Raw genomic sequence first — 21,279 nt, forward strand, 5'->3', positions numbered from 1 at the left:
TCACTGGTGGAAAAATTGCAATGTTAAGAAAAAAAAAAAAAAAAAAAAAAAGCTCCTTTTGCAGATCCCCCCCACACCTGTAAGAGTAACCCCATTTGTGGGAAAGAAAAAAAAATAAGTAATAATAAAATGATAAAAAAAATGATAAAAAAATGACAAAAAATGACAAAACTTCCGGGAGGTACAACGTTACGCAGCATGCTAGTTAAGGGTCACGCTCCAGCTAGCCCCATTTTGTTGCTTCCTCCGATATTGTGACTTTCAGTGGGGGAAGTTACACCTGCGTGGCGCCCAAGTGTGAAGCGGCGCGTGAAGCGGCATTTGAAGCGGCCTTTGTACGCCATTTGAAGCGCCCTTTATACACCATTTGTACACCATTTGCACACCATTTGTACACCATTTGTGCGCCATTTTTACGGCCCCCTGTCCCCGCCGCCATGCACCGCACGCTGCGAAAAATCTTCGACCGCCAAACATGCGATAAGATAGAGAGCATGAAGATCCTGCTCGTGGGGGCAGGCGGAATAGGCAGTGAATTCCTAAAAAACATAATCACCATAGGATGTAGAAATATCGATATAGTAGACATCGACACAATTGACATCACCAACTTGAACAGACAATTCTTGTTTAAGAAGGATGACGTGAAGAAATACAAGTCCTTTGTCGCCAAAGAGAGGGCTCTCCAGCACAACAAAGGCTTAAATATTAACGCCTACACATTCGATGTGTGCACCATGAAGAGTAGTGACATAGCAAAGTACGACTACGTTGTTAATGCCCTGGATAATATTAAGGCTAGAAAATACGTAAACAAATTATGCGTAATGGAGAAAAAAGTTTTAATTGAAGCAGGTAGCACAGGGTATAATGGTCAGGTATATCCTATTCTTGCAAATGAAACAAAGTGTTACAACTGTGAGGAGAAACCAAAAAATAAGACATATGCCATTTGCACGATTAGGCAAACCCCATCATTACCTGAACATTGCGTAGCATGGGGAAGACTCATTTTTGAGACGTTTTTTTGCAAAAGTGATAATGAGACTTTGATTGATATTAAGAATCATGTTGAGGAAGAATCCAAAAAGAGGAATATGGATCAGTTTCAAATCATCACCTTCATTTTTAACTACCTTTTTTATGACACCATTAAGGAGCTGGCTGCGCTGAAGAAGGACTACGTCACGGAGCCAATCCCCATACTGTTCAAGGGGACTGCAAAGGAGGACCAATGTGGTGAGACGGAACAGGAGGGAGCTGACGACGCCCCCAGTGGAGCAGCCCCCCCCAATGTGAGCGGCCAGGACGAAGCGCATAAACACAAGGAAACCGAACCAGCGGCCATCACCCTGTGCTCTCAAAACATATGGAAACAAGATGAGTGCATCAAAATGTACACAGAAACATTCGCAAAATTGTATAGCTACTTAAACATAAATAAACAAACGGAGGAGTACCTGGTGTTTGATAAGGATGACGATGACTGCATCAATTTCATAACAGCCATTTCGAATTTACGTATGATGAATTTTTCCATTAAGCAGAAAAGCAAATTTGATGTGCAGTCCATTGCGGGGAATATCATTCCGGCCATTTCGTCTACCAACGCGATTGTGGCCTCGCTGCAAGCAACGCAACTCATTCACGTTATTGAGCATTTGGAACGTGTGAAGGAGTCAGACAAGGTGGTCACAATAAACAGTTTAAGGGACAGCAAGGCAAAGCACGTGTGGGTCAAAAGTATCGTCAGCGGAAATAAAATGTTTTCACGCGGAAATATTGTGAACGCCGAAAATTTGGAACCTCCCAACCCTAGCTGCTATATATGCCAACAGCCGATGATAGATATTTATATCAAAAGTTTTAGCGAAATGACGCTGTACGATTTTGTAAAAAATGTGTGCACAAATGAGTTGGCCTTTTTGTACCCCTTCCTGGACAAGCAGGATAGAAACATATTTGACTATGACTCCTTTTTGGAGAACGACGACGAGTACATAAAGGGGTTGTATAACTCGCTCAGTGAGTGGGACATTAAAAATGATGAGATTCTTATTTTGACGGACTTTCAGAATGATAAGGACCAGCTGGAGATTCACCTGAAGGAGGATCCCACCCTGCAGGCACCCTACGACATAAAGCAGAAAGTTGTCAAGAAAAGGAAAGTGGAGGAGCTGCGTGGGCCAGAGGCGCCGACCCCCAGGTGCGACAGGAGTGTGACAACAGTGTGACAATAGTGCGACAAGCGTGTGACAATAGTGCGACAATAGTGCGACAAGCATGCGCCACGTTGCGGTGCAGCGGTTTTGCTGTGCAGTGGTATTCCGGTTGCACGGGGTGATGTACACCCACGAATGGCGTTGCAATTGCGTAGTAGTGCCCCTCACATAAAGTGCAACTTTTTTTTTTCCCCCCCCGCCTTGCAGCACAAAAAAAAGGAAACACATAAACCAGGAGGAAGAGCCCCTGAACGATAAAAAAAAGGCGCGCACCCAGAACAAGGTAGAAGAAATCGTCATCGATGACGAAGAGTGTGTGAACGATAATTTGGTGCTAATCGATTGAATGGAAAGACCCCACACCCCCGTTACATCGAAATTGTTATTTACGACTACCCCCATTTTGATAACACAACAGAGGATCCACCTGTCTCTCCACCTTTTAACCACACAAAACCCTCCTTCCCCCCCCCCCGTGATGGAGTAAAACACACCAAATGGAGGGGGAGGGAGGTTCATCCCAGAGCACTGCGTCGGAGCAGTGAAGGGACACAAACAGACGCACGAAGGTTGCGTTAGTTCGAAAAGGCAAAGCGGTGAAAGATGCACACATTTTTAATTTTCAAAAGATGCACAAAAGCATGAAGTTATATCCTTTTAAACGTAAAAAAAAAAAAAAATTGGTGCAAATGGTGTGTGCACACGGTTGTGATGCACATTTCGCTAGTTTTTTTTTTTTTTTTCCGCAGCGTTTCATTTTGGCTAGCTGAGCAAGTGTGGCTGCCTTGCTACCTCACTACCTCGCTACCGCGCTTCCCCAATAGCCCTCCCCTACTGACGCAACACCGCGTCTCGCTCAATGAGGATATCCACCTTGTAGGCAACAACGTACACGTCCACATAAATCGAAACTGCCTTATGAATGCCATTGTCCAATATTTGTATAAGCATACCTCTTGATGGCTTGAAGTAATGATCTATGATGTTGAAATTTTTAAAAAAAACTTTTTTCGAATTTTTATGAACAATTAAGGTTTTATTTCGTATTTGTATGAGTGGGTAGGAAACTTTTCTGAACTGGTCAGGCGAAATTTCACTTTTGCTAAACTGGATTGTGTTGTCATTTCCGACTAACTCGTTTGACTCGTTTTCTTTAATCACTTCGTTTAGGAGGTAAATCAGTTGCACGTTATTTATGTTAAAGTTGAATAGTTGGAAAAATTTGTACAATAAGTTTAAGGGGACGATATTTTCAAGCTTCATCTTTTTTGGCCTATAAGTGGAGTCATACGAATTTATGAAGTGTTGGTACTCCTTAGAGGTATCTCCATACGCCCCATGCTGTTTGTGGGTTTCGCCCTCCGGATGGTCATCTCGCTTGCCGCTAACACGTTGAAGGTCCTCTACGCAGTGCGCCCCTTCATCACTCTTACCACTCGCACACACGGCTTTGTTGAGGAAGTTATTGTTGTGTTGTAATATGTCCAAATAGGGGATGACCATGTGGGAGGCATTCTTCGCGTTAATAACGTTTCTGATCGTGTCTGCGGTAAAGTGGGATAGCTCTATGTTTTCCAAAATGTGCTTGAACTGTTGCTGCAATTTGTTATCATCTCCATTTTTCTTGTCACTGCCATCCTCCCCATCGTAACTCCTCTGAATGCACTTGAAGTAGAAAAAAATGTCGCTCGTGGTGTACGGCAGAAAAATGTCGCAAAAAAGGAGGAGGAAAAAAGTGCTGCAGTTTTTGTACTGCTTATAATTGTTCAAAATGTAAGTCACATTTTTTAGCATCGTTTCGAGACATAAATTGATGAGGTCTTCTTTGTAGTATTCTCTATATTTTAAAAAGAAAAAATCATCGTAGTATTCTTTTTTTTGTAATTTTTCCTTTAGCGTTTTATCCTTCAAGTGGAACTTCTTCACCGAGCTGAATTGGTCTACGATATTTTTGATCTGTTCAAAGTGTTTCTCCTTCAGCGAGTTCTCCAGTTCGCCGTCTTTTTTTCTCGTCTCAAGGGGCCCCTTCTCCCTATATCTGTGCGCATTCAGATCCGGATTGCATCCCCCTCGTTGGTCGCTTCTCACCGTGGAGTGGATTCTTCCCCCCTCCGGCATTAGGCAGTTTTCCTTCCCCATCTCGTCATAGTCGTGAATCATTGACAGTATGTACTCCACACTTGGCGTGTTGTTCTCATTGTAAATTTTTTCCACAAAATATTTTCTCTTCTTCTTCATTTCGTGCATGACCAGTTTAAGCTTCTCTATATGGAGCATCCGTTCCTGCTCGTTCATGATTTTGAAGTTACAAAGCATGTAGTTGTACACGCTGTGTAGTTGTTCTCTCAGGGCATTGGTGGTGCTTCCATCACTGAGAGGGTGTTGGTTCCTATTTGACTGAATGAGTTTTTCATTTTCGTTTACCCCTTCTGTGGTATCCTTCTCAATCGAGTCAACCATGGAAGGTTCCAACAGTAAAGGTTGCTCATCATTCCATTGGACTCCCTCCTCAATGGGTACAGTACCATCACTGTCTTCACTTAAAAATAAATTCAATTCTATGTCATACAGAGAGTGGTCAAAAAAGTGTAAATCTATGTAAGAAAAAAGAAGAGCCATTATACTGGATACTTTCAAGTCGTGGATTTGCTTTATCATAATATTTTTTATGACCACGGTCAGGTGAATTGAAAAGTAGGAATAGTATGACAAGCTGTATAAACTCTCCAACACATTGACCAGGTAGCTACTATCGGCATTTTTAAAAATTAACAAAACCTTGTTCAAGTCGAACTTGTAATTTTTGACGTCAAAAAATGGGTACGCGCTATAGGAACTCTTAAAATAGTTGTCTTCCTTCAGTGCACTTAGCCCTTTGATGAATAGGGAGCCCTTATACTTGCAACTCTGGTTTGTTCGCTTCGCCGAGGGGTCGCTATTCAGGGGTGGTGACTGTTCCTTCGTATGGTGATTGTTTGTTACTCCATATGGCCGATATCCAAGCTGGGTTCCACCACTAGAAACGGTTCCAACGCCGCTAAACGAGCTGCGCGTGTTGAAGTTGGCCGAGTGGGACCTAGCAATTCCCACCCCCTTTGGGGTGTCCCCCTTAGGGACATTCGCCTCCCCACAAGAGATGTTCCTCCCCCCGTAGGCACCAGCCAAAATCTTCTGCTCATTCGAAATGACCAGGAGAAGAAGCAGAATGAAGTCTTCATCCCTCAAATTCAGTAAACTCAAAATGTGTAAAAATTTACATGCACACTTAAAAGATATGTCATTATATTTATAAGTGAACATAAAATTAAAAATGTCAAATATGAGTTCATCGATGTTCTGACTTCTTTTATTTTTAATGTAAAATTTGGCGAGAGCTAAAAGTAGGTGCTGCAGTGAGGTCACATTCACGCTGTGCATGTATTTGTATGTCACCGTTCTCACTTCTTCATATAATTCTTTCGGGAAAATATTTATCTTGGACAGACACGAAATTGATATGCAGAAGGAATTTATATTCATATTTTTGAAGACGGTAAGTTTATTCACTATTGCTCTTATGAGTTCGTTTTCAAGGGCCACCGTTTGGATGTCGCTTTGGGGGGGCACCACTCCGCGGGGGCCTCCTTCTACGTGGCTGCCTTCTTCTACGTGGCTGCCTTCTTCTACGTGGCTGCCTTCTTCTACGTGACTGCCTCCTTCTACGTGGCTGCCTCCTTCTACGTGGCTGCCTCCTTCTACGTGGCTGCCTTCTCCTACGTGGCTGCCTTCTCCTACGTGGCTGCCCCGTTTGGCGCTTCCCGAGGGGGAGGGCATTATGGACTCCTCCCTCCCCTTTCTCCTATCTATGAGGTTGTTGAGCCCGTACAGCAAGCAGGACAAGCCGTATTCATTAATCTTATCGATTTTTTTAATAATTTCTTTAATGACTCGGAGGTAAAAAAGGGGGTCCATATTTCTGACCTTAAGCTTCCCCCAAGAGTAGAGCAACGCGACAAGCGAGTGGATATTCGCATCAGTCACTTCATCGAAGAAGTTCCTTTTGTCCAACGAAAAAAAATTATTGTTAAAGAGTTGATACTTGGCTAGACTGTTACATATAGTAATATTATTACTCAGAGAAATATTTTTTTTCTTGTAAATCAAAATATTAATTATTTTGTTAAGTAACAACAGATCGTGGTCGTTCCCGTTGTACTTCAAATGGTTAGCAAAGAGGGTGACTATGTCCTTCTCACAGAATTCGTTTAGGAGGAAGAAGCAAAATTTGTTTAGGTAGTTTCCACTTTGTGTGAAGTTGTGTTTGTTCAGGTGGAGGATCATATTGAAGACTTCCTTCTTGCGGATTGATATGATGTTGTGCTTCAGGCTGGCGTCGTACAACTGGAGGATTTGCCGAGGGGGGGTCCCCCCTTTTGGTTCATCGCCTCCAATTGGTTCATCGCCTCCAACTGGGTCAGCTTTGCCCCCGCCGCTTCTCTGTGGGGAAGATGCGGCGAACTCCTGGTGGGCCCTCTGCATGCCGCGGAGGAACTCCCTCCTCTTCAACGGCAAATTAGAGGCCAACTGCCCGCGTGGGGCAGCGCGACGCCCCAACACATTGGTTAAGCGGTCACTACCAAGTGAAGCAACTCCCTCGAGTGTGTCTCTCTCCCGCGGGGGGGTAGCTTCTCCCTCCCGATTCGTGGGGGCCTTATTCACGGAGCTATGTTCCCTTATCCTCTTAGTAACCGCCACAAGCGGCTTATAAAACTGCTTCCTCTCAATCTGCACCCCCTTCAGCTCATCTTCATACTTGTTAAAAACGCTTCGGTAATTTAAAAAGTTAAAGAAAATACTCAAGGGAGGAGGCTTCTTTTCCTGTCTTTCTGAACTGTACAGGTAAAAATTGTCCCAATAAATTTGCCGGTACTTTTCCACGAGGCTGTCCGATCGAAAAATTTCATAAAAAAGAAACAAAATAAAGGCCACGTTCTTTTCCCTACTCTGATGATAACCTTTGTACGTATAGGAAATTTTTTCCTTCACGAGTTGATGGTTGCTCGATCTTCTATATATGTGCACACTCCTTTCCCCTTTCCCTTCTCCTTCTCCTTCGCCTTCCCCTTCATAACAGTGTAACATTTTTTTTAAAAAAGTTCAGAAAAAAGGAGGAGTAATTCAAATTGGTAAAAAAGGGGATTAAATAAAAGTGAAAATGCACAATGATGTTGTTTAAAAATTTGAGAAATTCAGTTAAGTAAAATTCGAAGAATTTATTTTCGCTTGCTGGGATGTGGCTGAAGTACTGAAACAGGAATAACGGATTGTACACGTAAAAATTGGAGAAGTACACAGCCTTCATGTATTTGTACGTCCTGTCGTCGTAATTATTTGCACACACACTGAGGAACGCGTTTAGCACGGGCTCCTTCAGTGTGTATCGACTTAATCCGTTCCGCGGGGGGGCCCTTCCCGACTGGCACGCCCCTTCAACGTTGCTTCCTTCAAAGGTGGTGCCTTCAAAAGTGCTGTATGCGATGTTGCTTCCTCCAAAGGTGCTTCCCCCAAAGGTGCTTCCCCCAAAGGTGCTTCCCCCAAAGGTGCTTCCCCCAAAGGTGCTTCCCCCAAAGGTGCTTCCTCCAAAGCTGCTGCCTTCAACGTTGGGGTGGCTGAGCAGGCTGCTTCTCAGCTTATTGTTTAGCAGCTCTTGCGGGGAGCTTTCCTCCCCCCGCGTTGCAATTTTTTTTTTTGCATTTTCGTAAAATTTTAAACACTTGTACTGATCAGATTTTTCAAAAATTTCTTTGTAAACTCCCAAATGGTTCGTCCTGTGATTGTAAAAAAAGTATTTAATTTCGTCTTCGTAAATTTCGTCCCTTTGTGTTACGTGGCTTTCGTTTTCCTCCTTTTTTGCCTTGTGTCCGCCGCGCCGTTTCCTCGGGTCCTTTTTCCCTCCCTGGTGCGCCCAGTTGCCGGCTTTCTGCGGGTGCCTTTTGTCCGGACAAGGGGGTTCGCTCCTGTCGGGGGGGGGTCTCACTGCTGTGCTGGCATTACTGGGGGGGGGACTCACTGCTGGGTTGCCATTCCTGGGAGGACATTCCACTGCTGCGCTGCCACTCCTGGGGGGCGATTCCACTGCCGCTCTCCCCTGGACGCTCTCATTCACAAAACTGACCACATCGAACAAATACACGTCCTGCGCGCGGGGCTTCTCCGCAACCCCACCTGTATTAGCAAAAAACGTGTCGTCTAAAATACGATGGTATGTGAGAACCACCGACGTATGGTCTCTCCCCAAATGTCCATTTTTCTGGCATCTCCCAATCAACTCCACCTTGTTCGTAAAAGCCTCTAACACATTCAGCTTAAAAAATTCACAATTTTTAAAATCCACACTTAACTTAAGAAGAAGAAAAAGGTGATAGAGACTAGCTCTGTGGATGTGTCTCTTCGCTGTCCCCAGTAACTGCTTAGCATTATTGGCAAAAATGCAATCAGTCAAAAATTTTTTAATGTGATGTTTTCTGTTCCCTCCTAGGGGAAGATACTTAAATTTGTTTTTTTTCAGCCGTTCTATGTCTCTCCTTGCAAGGGTTATAACATCTGTTTTTACAAAATTACAATAATGGGTGTTTCTGTTTTTGTTCCCTGTGCTGCCTTCGTTTCTCCCTCTGAACAGGGCAACTATTTCGTTGTACTTGGTGTTGGTCATAAATTGAACCCTCTCTCCCACCCTTTTCTTTTTATCTACCACGTATGTATTTCTCTCCCCATTTTTTGTGTCGCTTCGGTAGAGGTAGCATTTTATGTTGATATTTGCGAAGTTGGGTTTCTTTCTTTTGAGGGGAAATTTTGGCATAATTCTTTGTTCATTTTATGGGCAGAGGGGGAGAAAAGGGGCGGCATAAGTTTCGACAGACCTTTCACCAACGAACCGGCCGTGGTGATACACGTGCTAGTGTACACCTCTCTTCGGCCAGTCTGCCTGCGCAAAAGTTGGATTCTTTTTTTTCTCTCCTTTTATTTCTCTCCTTTTATTTGTCTCCTTTTTTTCTCTCCTTTTTTTCTCTCCTTTTTTTCTCTCCTTTTTTTCTCTCCTTTTTTTTCCCAGTGAGTGGGTCCAGTTCAGTCATGCATACACTTATGCGCAGATTAGTGCATCCTACATACACGAATACAAAAAAATATTTACGCGTTCATCTGTCCCATACGGACAACGGTGGGAGCATCCACATCCACGGGGGAAAAAAACAAACTCGCCTTTCCGCGACGATGAGAGTGGGGGGCATGCAGAAGGGGCGACTTGGGCGCAGGCGGGCATAACAATCGTTTCCACGAGTGGGCATAACAATTCTCTTCCGCGGGTAGGGGGCGCGTTTTCGGCGGGGAAGGCGTCATCAGGTGGCTACTCTTGCCAACCGTTTCAGCGGCTGCTTTTTCCAATCGTTTCAGCGGCTACTCTTGCCAATCGTTTCAGCGGCTACTCTTGCCAATCGTATGAGCACTTCCTTTATGCGGATCGCTGGCGCGACTCATTTTACTCACCCTTTTTGTTCGGCTGCTCTCGCTCAGTTGGTCCCCTTTTTCGGCGCCGCGGGATGGGCGACGTTACTTCGCGCAACGCCGTCGGGGCAGGCCGGCCGCCACCCCACATATGCATATGTAACATAATAAGTGCATGCTCGATTTTGCCGCGGTTTGATTTTCACTCTACCTTTTTTGGCGCCTCTTTAATTATTTTTTTTTTTCCAAAGAAGCTCTCCCCTTTTTTAAGAGCGCTCTTTTTCGTTTTTTCGTTTTTTCGTTTTTTCGATTTTTCCCTTTTTCCGTTTTTCAATTTTTTCAGAGTTAATTTTTTTTTTGGCTTGTATTTTCTTTTTTTGCGCAACATTTATTTTCCCTCTGTAGGTTGGCCACCCACCGCTCTTTGAAAAAGTTTTCCACTTTCCTGAAAGGCGGATATTGGGGCTGCTTTCCTCCCCCCCCCCTTCATAAATTAATATTCCCCTTTGCGCTTTGTTTTCTTCTTTCCAAACGAACTGTTGTTCATCCCGCTGAGTAGAACGTTGCGCACGGAGAAGTTGCCGCAGGGGGTTGCGTGCCGCGGCCCCCACAGAGTATACGCGTGTCAAAAGCACATATACCATCTGCGCGTGTCACCAGTACATGCCATTTGTGCGTACCACCAACAAGCGCCACTTACACGTGCCATTTAAACGTGCCATCTCCACCTGCTTGCCCGCGCATCATGAAGCTCTGCAGCAGGCTGAGGGACGTGCTGGCCAACTGCAGCAGCAGGAAGGCGGACAAGGAGTGCATAGAATACGTGAAAAAAATCCTGAAGGAGAAGAATAAAAAAAGCGAGGAGCAAACAAAGGAGCTGTTCGAATTCTTAGCCAACATTATTTATGAAGACTTAGAAAGAGACATATTAAAAATAAGTATTTCGAACTTGGAGGAAAAAAAATCCTATTCAACAATTTGAGGAAGCTATTTAAAATTTTAATCCCCTTCGAAGAAGAAAATGGCTACCAGGAGGTCCTCTGCGATTTTCTATTCTACTTGTTTAAGTACATGCGTAGAGTCAACGTGAAGAAATGTTACAAATTGGTGAGGAAGGTGACAATCATGGATGTCTCCACCTCTGACAATACTGACAATATGAGCGATGGTAAGGGTGATGGTAAGGGTGACCAGGTAAAGAACAGGAGCCCCTTTCGTATGGTACCCTTCCTACTTAGCAGCAACATCCTGATCTACCTAGAAATGCTAAAGAGAGAAGACAGTAAAAACATGCAGCAGGATGAACACTATTTTTACCAGAGTATGAAGAACATCATGATGAGCAAGAAGTACGTCTTGATGTTGAGTCAAGTCATAGGGAGTGTAGTAACCAAATTTCCCAATTTTCCTCATTTCATAGACACATCGTTTAATCTCTACCTTTATGTACGTAATGGGTTGGTTCCTTTTTTCCTAAAAAATGTATACAAAAGGATTACAGATTTATTTCAACTAAAAGGGAAAGAAATTAATACAAAATTTACTGTGAAGAAGTATTACGGATTTTTATTTTATGTATACTTTATTTACAAATTGAAGATCATCACCTGTTTGCATTTAAACCCAAGTAGTACCTATAGCTTACTAAATGATTCTGTTCAATTGAGCACAATCTTGGATCTATATTCTCACGTTTTGAGAGACTATAAAAATATCTTACACTTATGCTTCACCGTTATAAGCAATAAAAAAAACAACAAGACCGTTTTGAATACTTTTTGTTTAGCCATCATTTATTTGGTAAATCTCCTTCATGCTAACCACAACGATATTTTGAATGTCTTTCCAGAAAGTACAAAGAATAACTCCTCTTTGTTTAAGAAATACAGAGATGTGTTTTCTATGTATCGCAAATTGTTTGACGCTATGTTTAAGCTAAGTGAAGAGCCTTCGTTTAGTCTATCAAAGGTGAAACTCGCTGTGTTTTGCAACCTCTCCTCGGGTAGATTCAACAATCATTTCGTATCAAAAAGGGAGAAGCAGAGGAAGGAGAAGTGGATGTACAGACAGAATTATGCTACCAAGGAAGGGCAGACACGGGATGGTCAGATCGCCCATACGCATAATGCAGATCAGAATAAGGCAGCCTCTGATAGCACGAATCTCCATCGTGAAGCCAACAACTTGATCGTCGAGTGGTTAGCCAAGAAGAAAGGTCACATAAGCAAACAAGAACTGGTGCAGTTAACTTATAGGACTGTAACTGAGCACGACTACTCCTGCTTCGTCGTTTTCTCCTTCCTGTATATGTTGACGAGGAGATTTATCAGATTGTATGACTTCTCCCCCGTCCTACACGACATCGTTTTTTGCAAGCCCTTCCGCATTGGCGAGATCATTATGGAGATGGAGGCTTCTGCTGCGAGTAAGAAGCAGAGCGGCAACAGCGTTGAAAGCGGCAACAGCGTTAAAAGCAGCAAGAGAGTTGAAAGCGGCAAGAGAGTTCAAAGCAGCAAGAGAGTTGAAAGCAGCAAGAGAGTCAAAAGCAGCAAGAGCGTTGTGCCTGCGAAGAAAATCCCCACCACGGAACTCGCCAACATCCTCTACAACAACGCCTTTTTGAATTTACTCAAAGATAAACTGTGCCTTTACCTCAACATTGATGGGAATATACTGAATCTGTTTTTTATGAATGAGCTGTACAAGTTTGTTAACAACAGGGACTTGAATTACAAAAATTTGCACTACCTGCTGGCCCACGACACAGGCACGAGGTACTACCGGATGAATGTGCTGCTGCTGCTGCAGAAGATTGTCCTGCGCAACGTGCTCAGGTACGCCCTCTCGCTGGGTGGCCAGGCGAACAACGGTAGGGAGAGCAGCGGTAGGGAGAAGAGCGGTAGGGAGAAGAGCGGTAGGGAGAAGAGCGGTAGGGAGAAGAGCGGCAAGGAGATCAACGATCAGGAGAACAACGGCAGGGAGATCAACGAACAGGAGAACAACGGCCAGGAGAACGACTGCGAAGCGGTTGGCGACCAAGTCGATGCTGCCCACTTGCACGCGGGGGGAGGCAGCCAACTGGCCCTCCTCTTCACCAAGCAAAACAAAAAGCTGAAAATGCTCAACATCAACGAGTTCGCCCTGGGCACCAAGGAACTAAAAGCCGCTGCGGAGAAGAAGGAAGAAAACACGTTCACCATTTTAAAGAGCATCGATTTTGTGGATATCACCGACAGTGCTGAGAAGAAGAGCCTCCAGTTCGACATGAACATAATTAACATCGCCGTAAATCAGCTAACCAAGGAAAGCTTCACCACATTAAAATCGCTGATCTCACTGCAAAATAAGAAAAAGGATCAAACCAAAATGTACATGAAGAATTTGCGCTCCCTTGAAATTTTACTAAAATGCACGTACAATTTTGTGAACGAATTTTTGGCCATAATTCACCTGACCAAGTTAGGTAAAAAATGCATACTCTGTTGTAATGGCAAAAGGCAGCACATTTTGTGCACACAAAATTATTACGAGAAAGTAAAGAATAAGAAGAAAAAGATAAAGACAACGGAAAGGGAAGTGCACCTACAGTTTGAGCCAACGTTTGGCAAAAAATGTGCCAAAAGAAATAACTTCCTAGTTGTAAAAAAACTTATTAAATTGTGTGTTTCGATCATGAAGAAGGGAAAAAAAAATCCCTCTGAGGAGAAGCAGAAACGACGACACTGTAACATTCAAACGGTGGAATTATCCAAAGTTATTTTTTTCTTTTTAACCTTTTGATATTTCACATGACTCATACTTTAAGCAGTGTGCTGCAAAAAAAAAACAGTGACTCCAGGGTGAACAGAAAGAAGCTCCAGAAAAGGTATCGAAAGGTTTTCCTGGACGCGAACGCTTTGGTCAAACTGGCAAATGCCCACGACTTGCGAGGACCCCTTTCGGACCAGTTAAAAAAACAGATGATCGTTTTCTCGAAGAACTACGTGCCCCTAAGCAAGCTACTCAGCAGCAGTGCGTACAAAAATGAGTTTTTACTTTTCGCGACGCACAGCTTCCTCTCCACGAACAGGAGGAAGGGCTTGAAATTTTCGAGGCGCATGCACAGGCTGTTGAAGGAGGTGTCCCCGCGGCATATGATCGAGGAGGGAGCGGCGGAGAATGGCGTAGAAAGTGAAGAAGATGCCGACCGAAAGGAAGGCCAAGCGGACGGTCAAGCGGACGGCCAAACGGATGACCAAAAGGACGACCAAACGGAAGTCCAAACGGACGGCCAAACGGACGGCCAAACGGAAGGCCAAACGGAAGTCCAAACGGATCACCAAACGGAAGGCCAAACCGACGGCCAAACGGACGACCGAACGGAGGACCCACGCGAAGTACGGGACGACCAGACGGACGACCCAGATGAGGAGCGAGACGGTCAAAGTGACATCGTCGTGACGAACAACTTCCTGCTGGACATACTGACGGAGGACCCCAAAAAGGAGGAGAAAAAAAAGAAGCAGAAGAGCGGAGATTTGGCGGAGAAAAAAGAACGTACAAATCTGTTTTACGACGTCACGTATCTGCTGAAGCACCTGAAGGGGAACTTGAAGGACCAGAGTGCCGAGGACACCGTGAGGACGTTGTGCTATGTGGCTCTATCCCTGGCGGTTATCTCGCGCAAGGTGAAAATGAGTGTGCGCTTGGGGGAGCACTTCGGCGGGGGGAGCGTTCAGGGTAGCAGCGAAGGAAGCGCTGAAGGAAGTGGCGAAGGTAGCGGTGAAGACAGCGGTGGAGACAGCGGTGATGACAGCGGTGAAGATAGCGCCGATGAAGAGGATGGCCAAGCCGTTGGAGAAGCCGCTGAAGAAACCGCAGAAGAAACCGCAGAAGAAACCGCTGAAAAAGCCGCTGAAAAAGCCGCTGAAAAAGCCGCTGAAGAAACCACTGAAGAAACCGCTGAAGAAACCGACGCAGCCCAGCCCAGCGGGGACAGCGCACCCCGCCCCCTATCACGCCCCGCCATGTACGCAGCGGACCTGCGCACCCTGGACAAACAAATCAAGCACATCATGATGAGCTTCAAAGTGAAGAAAGAAATTGTAGCGCACGACAAAAACAGATTGATCGAACTCATGAAAAATGGCGTCGTAAAAATTGTGAAGATAATAGTAAAGGAAACAAAAAACACAGAGCTTTTAAAAAGTATGATAAAATGTTTAGAGCATTATAACATGATAGAAAGTAGAATAACACGTAAAAGTCACATAGTGATTAATTACTTACTCGAGTTTTTAAAAATCATCTTTCCCCAATTGAGAAATCGCTATTCAAGATACTTAAGCATATTCTTCAAAAGCGCCTTTGTACGATACTTAAATATTAGCGAGCTTTTTAACGGAATGTACAAGAAAAATTTTGCAAACATAATTAAAAAATTTGCATCCGATTTTAATGTTACTTTTTACCTGAACAGTCAGGTAAAAACAGAAATTATCCAATCAGAGGAAAGAGAATTTATTTCAAGACAAATTATAGCCATCTTCAAAGATTGCAAAAAAAAAAGAGTGAACAAAATTATGCGTGATGATATTTGCAGTGATTATATTTCCAATTTACTACGTCAATGTAAAACGAATGAAAAAAATTTGTTAAACACATTTAGCTTAAATGAATTGTCTCACCTTGTTCATCAAATTTGTATATACCTTAACAACATATTGACGAGTAACAATGCCTATTTATTTAACAAAAAGGTGACATTGAATTTGTTGGGATTACTAAAAAAGATTAAGTCCATTACGCATATGCAAGGGGATCATAACTTACTCCTTTTTAAGGACCAGCTGATAAACACACACATGGTTGAAGTTCGGAAATTTCTTACTCTCTTGGATGAACGTATAGATAGCCAGAACATACAAATTAACATTAACGACTTTCACAAAAGGCTTACGAGCATTTTGCAGGACGGGACGCGGCCCGGCGGCGTGAAGCGGCCAAATGGGTCGGAGGCCTTACCGGGGGCGAAGCGCCTGCGAAGTGGCTAAGTGGTGAAGAGGTCAAGAAGGGGCTTCGCCGTGGATTCGCAGCGGATTAGACGTTGCTACAACACTGCTTCGACGTGGCTTCGACCATGTTACGGCCCACTTGAGGGCCAACCGCCTACCCCCCCAGCTACACACATTTTTGTGATTCATTTTTGAACAGGACTCCCCTGTACCAGTCATTCCAATTTGCTCTTTTTTTAAAAAAACTCCCTAAGGCAACATCTTTTGGAGAAAACTTATTACGTCTTTGTCGAAAGTAACCGGTACTTCCTTCTCGAATTTTTCGATATGCTTATTCCTCCTTGGGAAAAAGGGAATTCAAATTGGTTTTTTTGTGTGCGGTGGAAGGTGGCTTATTAGGTGGTCTGTCCGTACACGTGCTATATGTGTATGTACACACACACAAGCATATATTTCCGTGTGCACACGCTTCTGCGTTTTCTCGCAGCCACCGCACCCGTCGATGTCCGGCATGAGCAAGAGCATCTTCTCCGTCGAACTGATGTGCATCCTATTATCGCGCAGCCCCTGACCGTCCTCCTCCATCCGCCGGTGCCTCTCGCAAGCAGCATGGATGAAACAAACCATTTCGTCTACTTCCTGATCGTGGAAGTCAATTTCGCACTTGACGTCCTTCACGTTTTCTTTGTTCTCTATCACATCGAGAAATTCTTTGAGCGCATTTTTTAAGTTCTGTGGAGAGGCGAGAAAAAGTAGGTGGAACAAACATGGTACGGAATGCTGCGTGGTGCGTTGGCGAGAAGGCACACTTTTTTTTGACACTCACACCCATGTTACAGTTGGAAGAAAGCCCATCGATGTATATGGTCAATATAATAACTAAGTGCATTAGCGGGCCTGCCTATATCTATACGTGGACGTAATTTTCAAAATTGTTCGTTATGTTCTCATCATCCTGTGTGCGGGAGGAATTCATTTGGTGGCTGTACGACATAAAGAAATGCAACTTCTCCAGCGAGTTGTTGTCGTGTAAGTATTCCACCAGAAAGTGAAACGTGTCGAGATTTAAAAAGGGGAGCTTAATAAATTTCACTCTCTTGTTTAGTGAACAGAAAATGATATTTTTTATTTGCTGATTATTCAGCTCCGTGTTTTGCACATTGATATATTCAAAATTGTTACTTTCAAGAATTAGTAAAATTTTGTTAAAAAGCATACTAGTAATTTTATTTCCTCTTAAATTCAAGCCAATTATATTTTTGCTTTCATACACAGTACACAGGATATGAAAAAGGCAGGTTTCATTCAAGTCGTTGTAAGATATATCGAGGTAGCCATTAAAGGACGTGTTCCTTTTTAAAGCGTCGCAAAACTGTTCTATCACGTCGTGGTCGATTGGGTCGATGGGCTCCTTCGTCCCCGGGGCGCAGGCCTTCAACTTTAATTTTTTGCCCTCCAGTTGGTTGCCTTTTAGCAACTCCGTCATGAGGATGTATTTGGTCGTCAGCGACCGCTCTGCGTCCTCCTCGTGCGCCATGTGTGCGGCAGCGGATTAGCTGATAAACCGTTTGGCCGTTTAGCGGATCAGCAGACCATGGACGCTCGCGCAGGGACGTCAGAGTGGTGTCTCCCCTCTGATAAGAAAAAGGAAAAAACTGCCAGCATACCATTCGTTTGTCACTCCGCGCAACTACAAATAAATGGTTAAAAAAAAACGAAGAAGACATTCCCACATAATCAAACGTGTGTGTGTGAGTGAGCTGAGCCATCGCCCAATTTTCACGAAAAATGTTCAACCAAAAGCCTAGTGGGAGAGAGCCTACCATTTTTTTTTTTTTTTTTTTTTTTTTTTCCCTCCTACATACACATCTGTCGCGTTTAAGATAATACATGTATGACGCTCTTGTTTTTTTTTTTTTTTGTCCCCTCCTTTGACGAGAAAATTTATCACTTCGTAAGTTTATCAGCTCATAGACTTGTGAATTTTTCACTTATAAGTAATACTAGCCAAAAAATACATTTTTTTTTTTTTTTTTTTTTGCCAAAAACGTTAATTTTGCCTGACCAAGTCATAATTTTTTATTTCTATCGCTAAAATTGTCACACTTTTTTTTCTCCGTCCCTTTTTTTTTTTTTTTTTTTTTATTTTATTTATCTCTCTATCTATCCTTTTTTCCCCCGAAAGCGTATGCAAAATGCGATGAGAAAAAGAGGAACAAATTGAGGTTACTTTTGTATTGTTCCGCGTTTTGGCACGTTAGCCCGTAGCACATTAATCCGTAGCACATTAATCCGTAGCACTTTAACCCATAGCTCTTCAACACATAGCTCTTCAACACATAGCTCTTCAACACATAGCTCTTCAACACATAGCTCTTCAACACATAGCTCTTCAACACATAGCGCTTCAACCCGTCGCAATTTAACGCCGATGCTTACCGTATTTTCTCTTCCTCCATGCTGAATAGTGTTACCCCCCCCCGTGAATTAAACCTCGTCAGTTTTCTCCCCATTTTACACTCCACTCGATCGAACGAAAACCCCTTTTAACAAAAGTACGCAGCAGTTGAAAGCAACCAAATGAAACTTCTCCCCGCCAGTAAAACTCCTCGCTGCGAATTAGCAGAATTAAAGTGACCCCCGCTCCTTCAAAGGAAAAGCAAAGTGAAGCAAATCACAGTGAAATAAAACGAAGTGAAGCAAAGAAAAGCAAAACAAAGTGAACCGAACCAAACCGAACCGAACCGAACCAACCCAACAAAATACCCCCCCTCGGGCACATTCCAACTTCACATTAAGTATGATAACTGGGAACGGTATCATATTTTTAGGTACTGGACGGAGAGAGCAACGCGGCGAACGTTGAAATGATAGAAAAATGAGAAAAAAAGGAAAAAAGAAGGGAACACGCTTTGAGAAAACACACGTACAGTGCGTATACCACATCTGAAAGCCACTTCACGTTGCGCTCGTTTTACCAAGTGAGTGGGAGGGTGGTCCTCCCTCCCGCGCCGCGTGAAGAGTCATAGCAGAAGGGCGTCCCACCCCCCCGAAAGCGTTCTTTCTTGCATCCAACGTGTGTCAGCCCCCCCGCGACACTTCTTATCACGTCCGGCCACTTCTTATCACTTCCTATCACTTCCTATCACTTCTTATCACTTCTGATCACTTCTTATCACTTCTGATTTTTTCCATTCGCCCCTCACGCAGGTACAGGTTCTTCGTCGTCTACGCCCAAACTATCCCACATTTTCAAAAACTCCAAAATTTTGTTAAGCCAAAAGAAGGGGGAACCCCAGAGCTCGGAGCTGAAGCAGGAAGACATTGAACATATAAACAGATTTGTAGACGAGTTGGTTACACATGATATAGAATGCATTGATCAGCTGAACGATTTATATCTAAGAAAAAGGTACCCGGATTGCCATGATTTAAAATGCTACACTTGTTACGATGCACTGAATAGTAACTCTAAGAATAAAAGAAATAATATCTCCGTATTGGTGAAGTCAAATGACTCGTATGTATTAATTGATGTCGGGAAAACCTTCAGGGACAGCCTGTTGCGGAACAAGGACAAAATTAACTTCTATGTAAGTACTCCGGGGAGGGAGAGTTTCCACGTGGTGCCATTCGCCCGTTTTGCGGCCCCCACTATGCAACCTCCATTTTGTCACCCGGGTTATTTCGCCCTGATTATTTCGCCCTGATTATTTTGCCCTGATTATTTCGCCCTGATTATTTTGCCCTGATTATTTCGCCCTGATTATTTTGCCCTGATTATTTCGCCCTGATTATTTTGCCCTGATTATTTTTCCCCCATTATTCCGCCCCTATTATTTTGCCCCTATTATTTTTCCCCCATTATTCCGCCCCTATTATTTTTCCCCCATTATTCCTTACCCCGCAGGAAATCAAGCTAGAGTCGGTGCTGATAAGCCACAGCCACACAGACGCGCTGAACGGAATAGATGACCTGAGAGACCTCCAAGAGTACAACAAAATAACCAATGGAGATAGCTACTACTACACCCCGAAGAACCCAATTGACGTTTACGTGAATGAAGTTTCATATGAGAGACTGCGAAATGGTTATGACTACCTGGTCAAGAAGAGGAAGGAAAATATTTTTTTTTCCAAAATAGCAGCACTTAACCTGTTAGTTATCAAGGATGAAAAGTATAACAAATTAATTCTTGAAGAAAAAATGGCTAATCAGATAAAGGATGGTACAGTTGTGATGCCAAAGCAGGACCATAAAGGTAGTACTACAAATAGTACACAGAAGAACCAAATAGATGGTGGGAACATAATTAAAAAGAAGGGAGGGTACGACGATGATGAGGGGATGAAGACGAAGGGAAAGGAAAACGAGGAACAGAAGGAAAACCACCTCCTCAACAACAACGCTGAAGCTGACGATGGTGATGATGATGAGACTTGTGTAAATATACATACGTACAACAAAAAAGATGAATACGGTTATGTGTACACCAAATTTGACAAAAACAAACGCATCAGATTTATTCCATTCCAACATGGGCGTAACTACGTATGTGTTGGGTATATCATAGGAGAGAATGAAAAGTTGGTTTACATTTCGGACTGTTCCTATATACCACCCAATGTACTGGAGTACATAAAGAAGATAGGCTCCACTGAAGTATTAATCATAGACGCCCTTTATTATAAAGCAAAACATTATTCACATTTTTCTTTGCACGAAAGTATAAAAATTGCTTTGCTTATCAAGCCGAAGAAAGTGTACTTTATTGGAATGTCCTGCGATATAGAACATTATATCACTAACTTATTTTTGAAGAAATTATCGAATAAATATCCAGACATTTCTTTTTCCCTGGCGCATGATGGTTTGTTTGTACCGATCAACTTTTAGCGCTCAGTTTTGAAGTTAATGCATCGATGGGAACAAGTTTGTTCAGTGAGAGAATCCTCTGCACACCGCTTTGTGGGAAGAACCCCCGTTTGCCAGAACTGCGCAGTGTCCCAGGAGAAAAGTGCGCATCACGAAACGTATGTGAACAGTTGTGCTTTCGCACGTGAGTGGAGTCGTTTAACCCGAATGACGGGATGTGTCAAGTAAAGCGTGAAATGTAGCATTGCGCGTGTTTGACGAAATGGAAATGTTTTAACGCCTCGCGGAGGAGTGATTACACTTAAATTTGTTCACAGAGGAGTTATTACACTTAAATTTGTTCGCAGAGGAGTGATTGCACTTAAATTTGTTCGCAGAGGAATGATTATACTTTTAAATCTGCCCTTTCCCTTCGTCTTCTTTTTTTTCACCCCTTTTAATTCGCACATTTTAAAACAGTTATGTGAAGGTATCTAAGTGCCCACCATTCGTGTCTTCATGTTCATGGCTGATTGTTTCCATGTTTTCTTTTAAGTTTTATTTTTATAGTATCTCAATTTCTTTTAAAAGATTAATTTTGAAAAAGAAACAAAGGAAAGACCCACCTATATGTATATTCCATGTGTAGACAGATATGCGTGTCAAATGTTAATTTTCCGAGCTACACCATTTTTAGCTAGCCAAAGAGAAGAAGAAAAAAAAAAAA

At 43.2% G+C, this 21,279-nt stretch overlaps 5 protein-coding genes across 5 annotated transcripts; 3 read left to right on the top strand and 2 right to left on the bottom strand.

Moving 5' to 3' along the window:
• Positions 1-437: 437 nt before the first annotated feature.
• On the top strand, positions 438-2,568 carry PCYB_146270 (ubiquitin activating enzyme; the record flags this gene model as incomplete). The annotated part of the gene is made up of 2 exons (XM_004225097.1): positions 438-2,206; positions 2,430-2,568. 2 exons carry the CDS (start codon positions 438-440, stop codon positions 2,566-2,568), a joined length of 1,908 nt encoding a protein of 635 aa, XP_004225145.1.
• A 485-nt stretch (positions 2,569-3,053) lies between these two features.
• On the bottom strand, positions 3,054-9,060 carry PCYB_146280 (hypothetical protein; the record flags this gene model as incomplete). The annotated part of the gene is made up of 2 exons (XM_004225098.1): positions 3,054-7,205; positions 7,423-9,060. 2 exons carry the CDS (start codon positions 9,058-9,060, stop codon positions 3,054-3,056), a joined length of 5,790 nt encoding a protein of 1,929 aa, XP_004225146.1.
• Positions 9,061-10,449: 1,389 nt separating this feature from the next.
• PCYB_146290 (hypothetical protein) lies at positions 10,450-13,484 on the top strand (the record flags this gene model as incomplete). Its single annotated transcript, XM_004225099.1, has 2 exons — positions 10,450-10,642; positions 10,720-13,484. 2 exons carry the CDS (start codon positions 10,450-10,452, stop codon positions 13,482-13,484), a joined length of 2,958 nt encoding a protein of 985 aa, XP_004225147.1.
• Positions 13,485-15,946: 2,462 nt separating this feature from the next.
• On the bottom strand, positions 15,947-17,234 carry PCYB_146300 (hypothetical protein; the record flags this gene model as incomplete). The annotated part of the gene is made up of 3 exons (XM_004225100.1): positions 15,947-16,037; positions 16,194-16,429; positions 16,611-17,234. The coding sequence occupies 3 exons, from the start codon at positions 17,232-17,234 to the stop codon at positions 15,947-15,949; spliced, it is 951 nt and encodes a 316-aa protein (XP_004225148.1).
• Positions 17,235-18,497: 1,263 nt separating this feature from the next.
• Positions 18,498-20,594, top strand: PCYB_146310 (hypothetical protein; the record flags this gene model as incomplete). Its single annotated transcript, XM_004225101.1, has 3 exons — positions 18,498-18,528; positions 18,908-19,290; positions 19,608-20,594. 3 exons carry the CDS (start codon positions 18,498-18,500, stop codon positions 20,592-20,594), a joined length of 1,401 nt encoding a protein of 466 aa, XP_004225149.1.
• Positions 20,595-21,279: the final 685 nt, after the last annotated feature.

This window comes from Plasmodium cynomolgi, chromosome 14 (genome assembly GCF_000321355.1).
Source record: "Plasmodium cynomolgi strain B DNA, chromosome 14, whole genome shotgun sequence".
Classification (NCBI taxonomy): Eukaryota; Apicomplexa; class Aconoidasida; order Haemosporida; family Plasmodiidae; genus Plasmodium; species Plasmodium cynomolgi.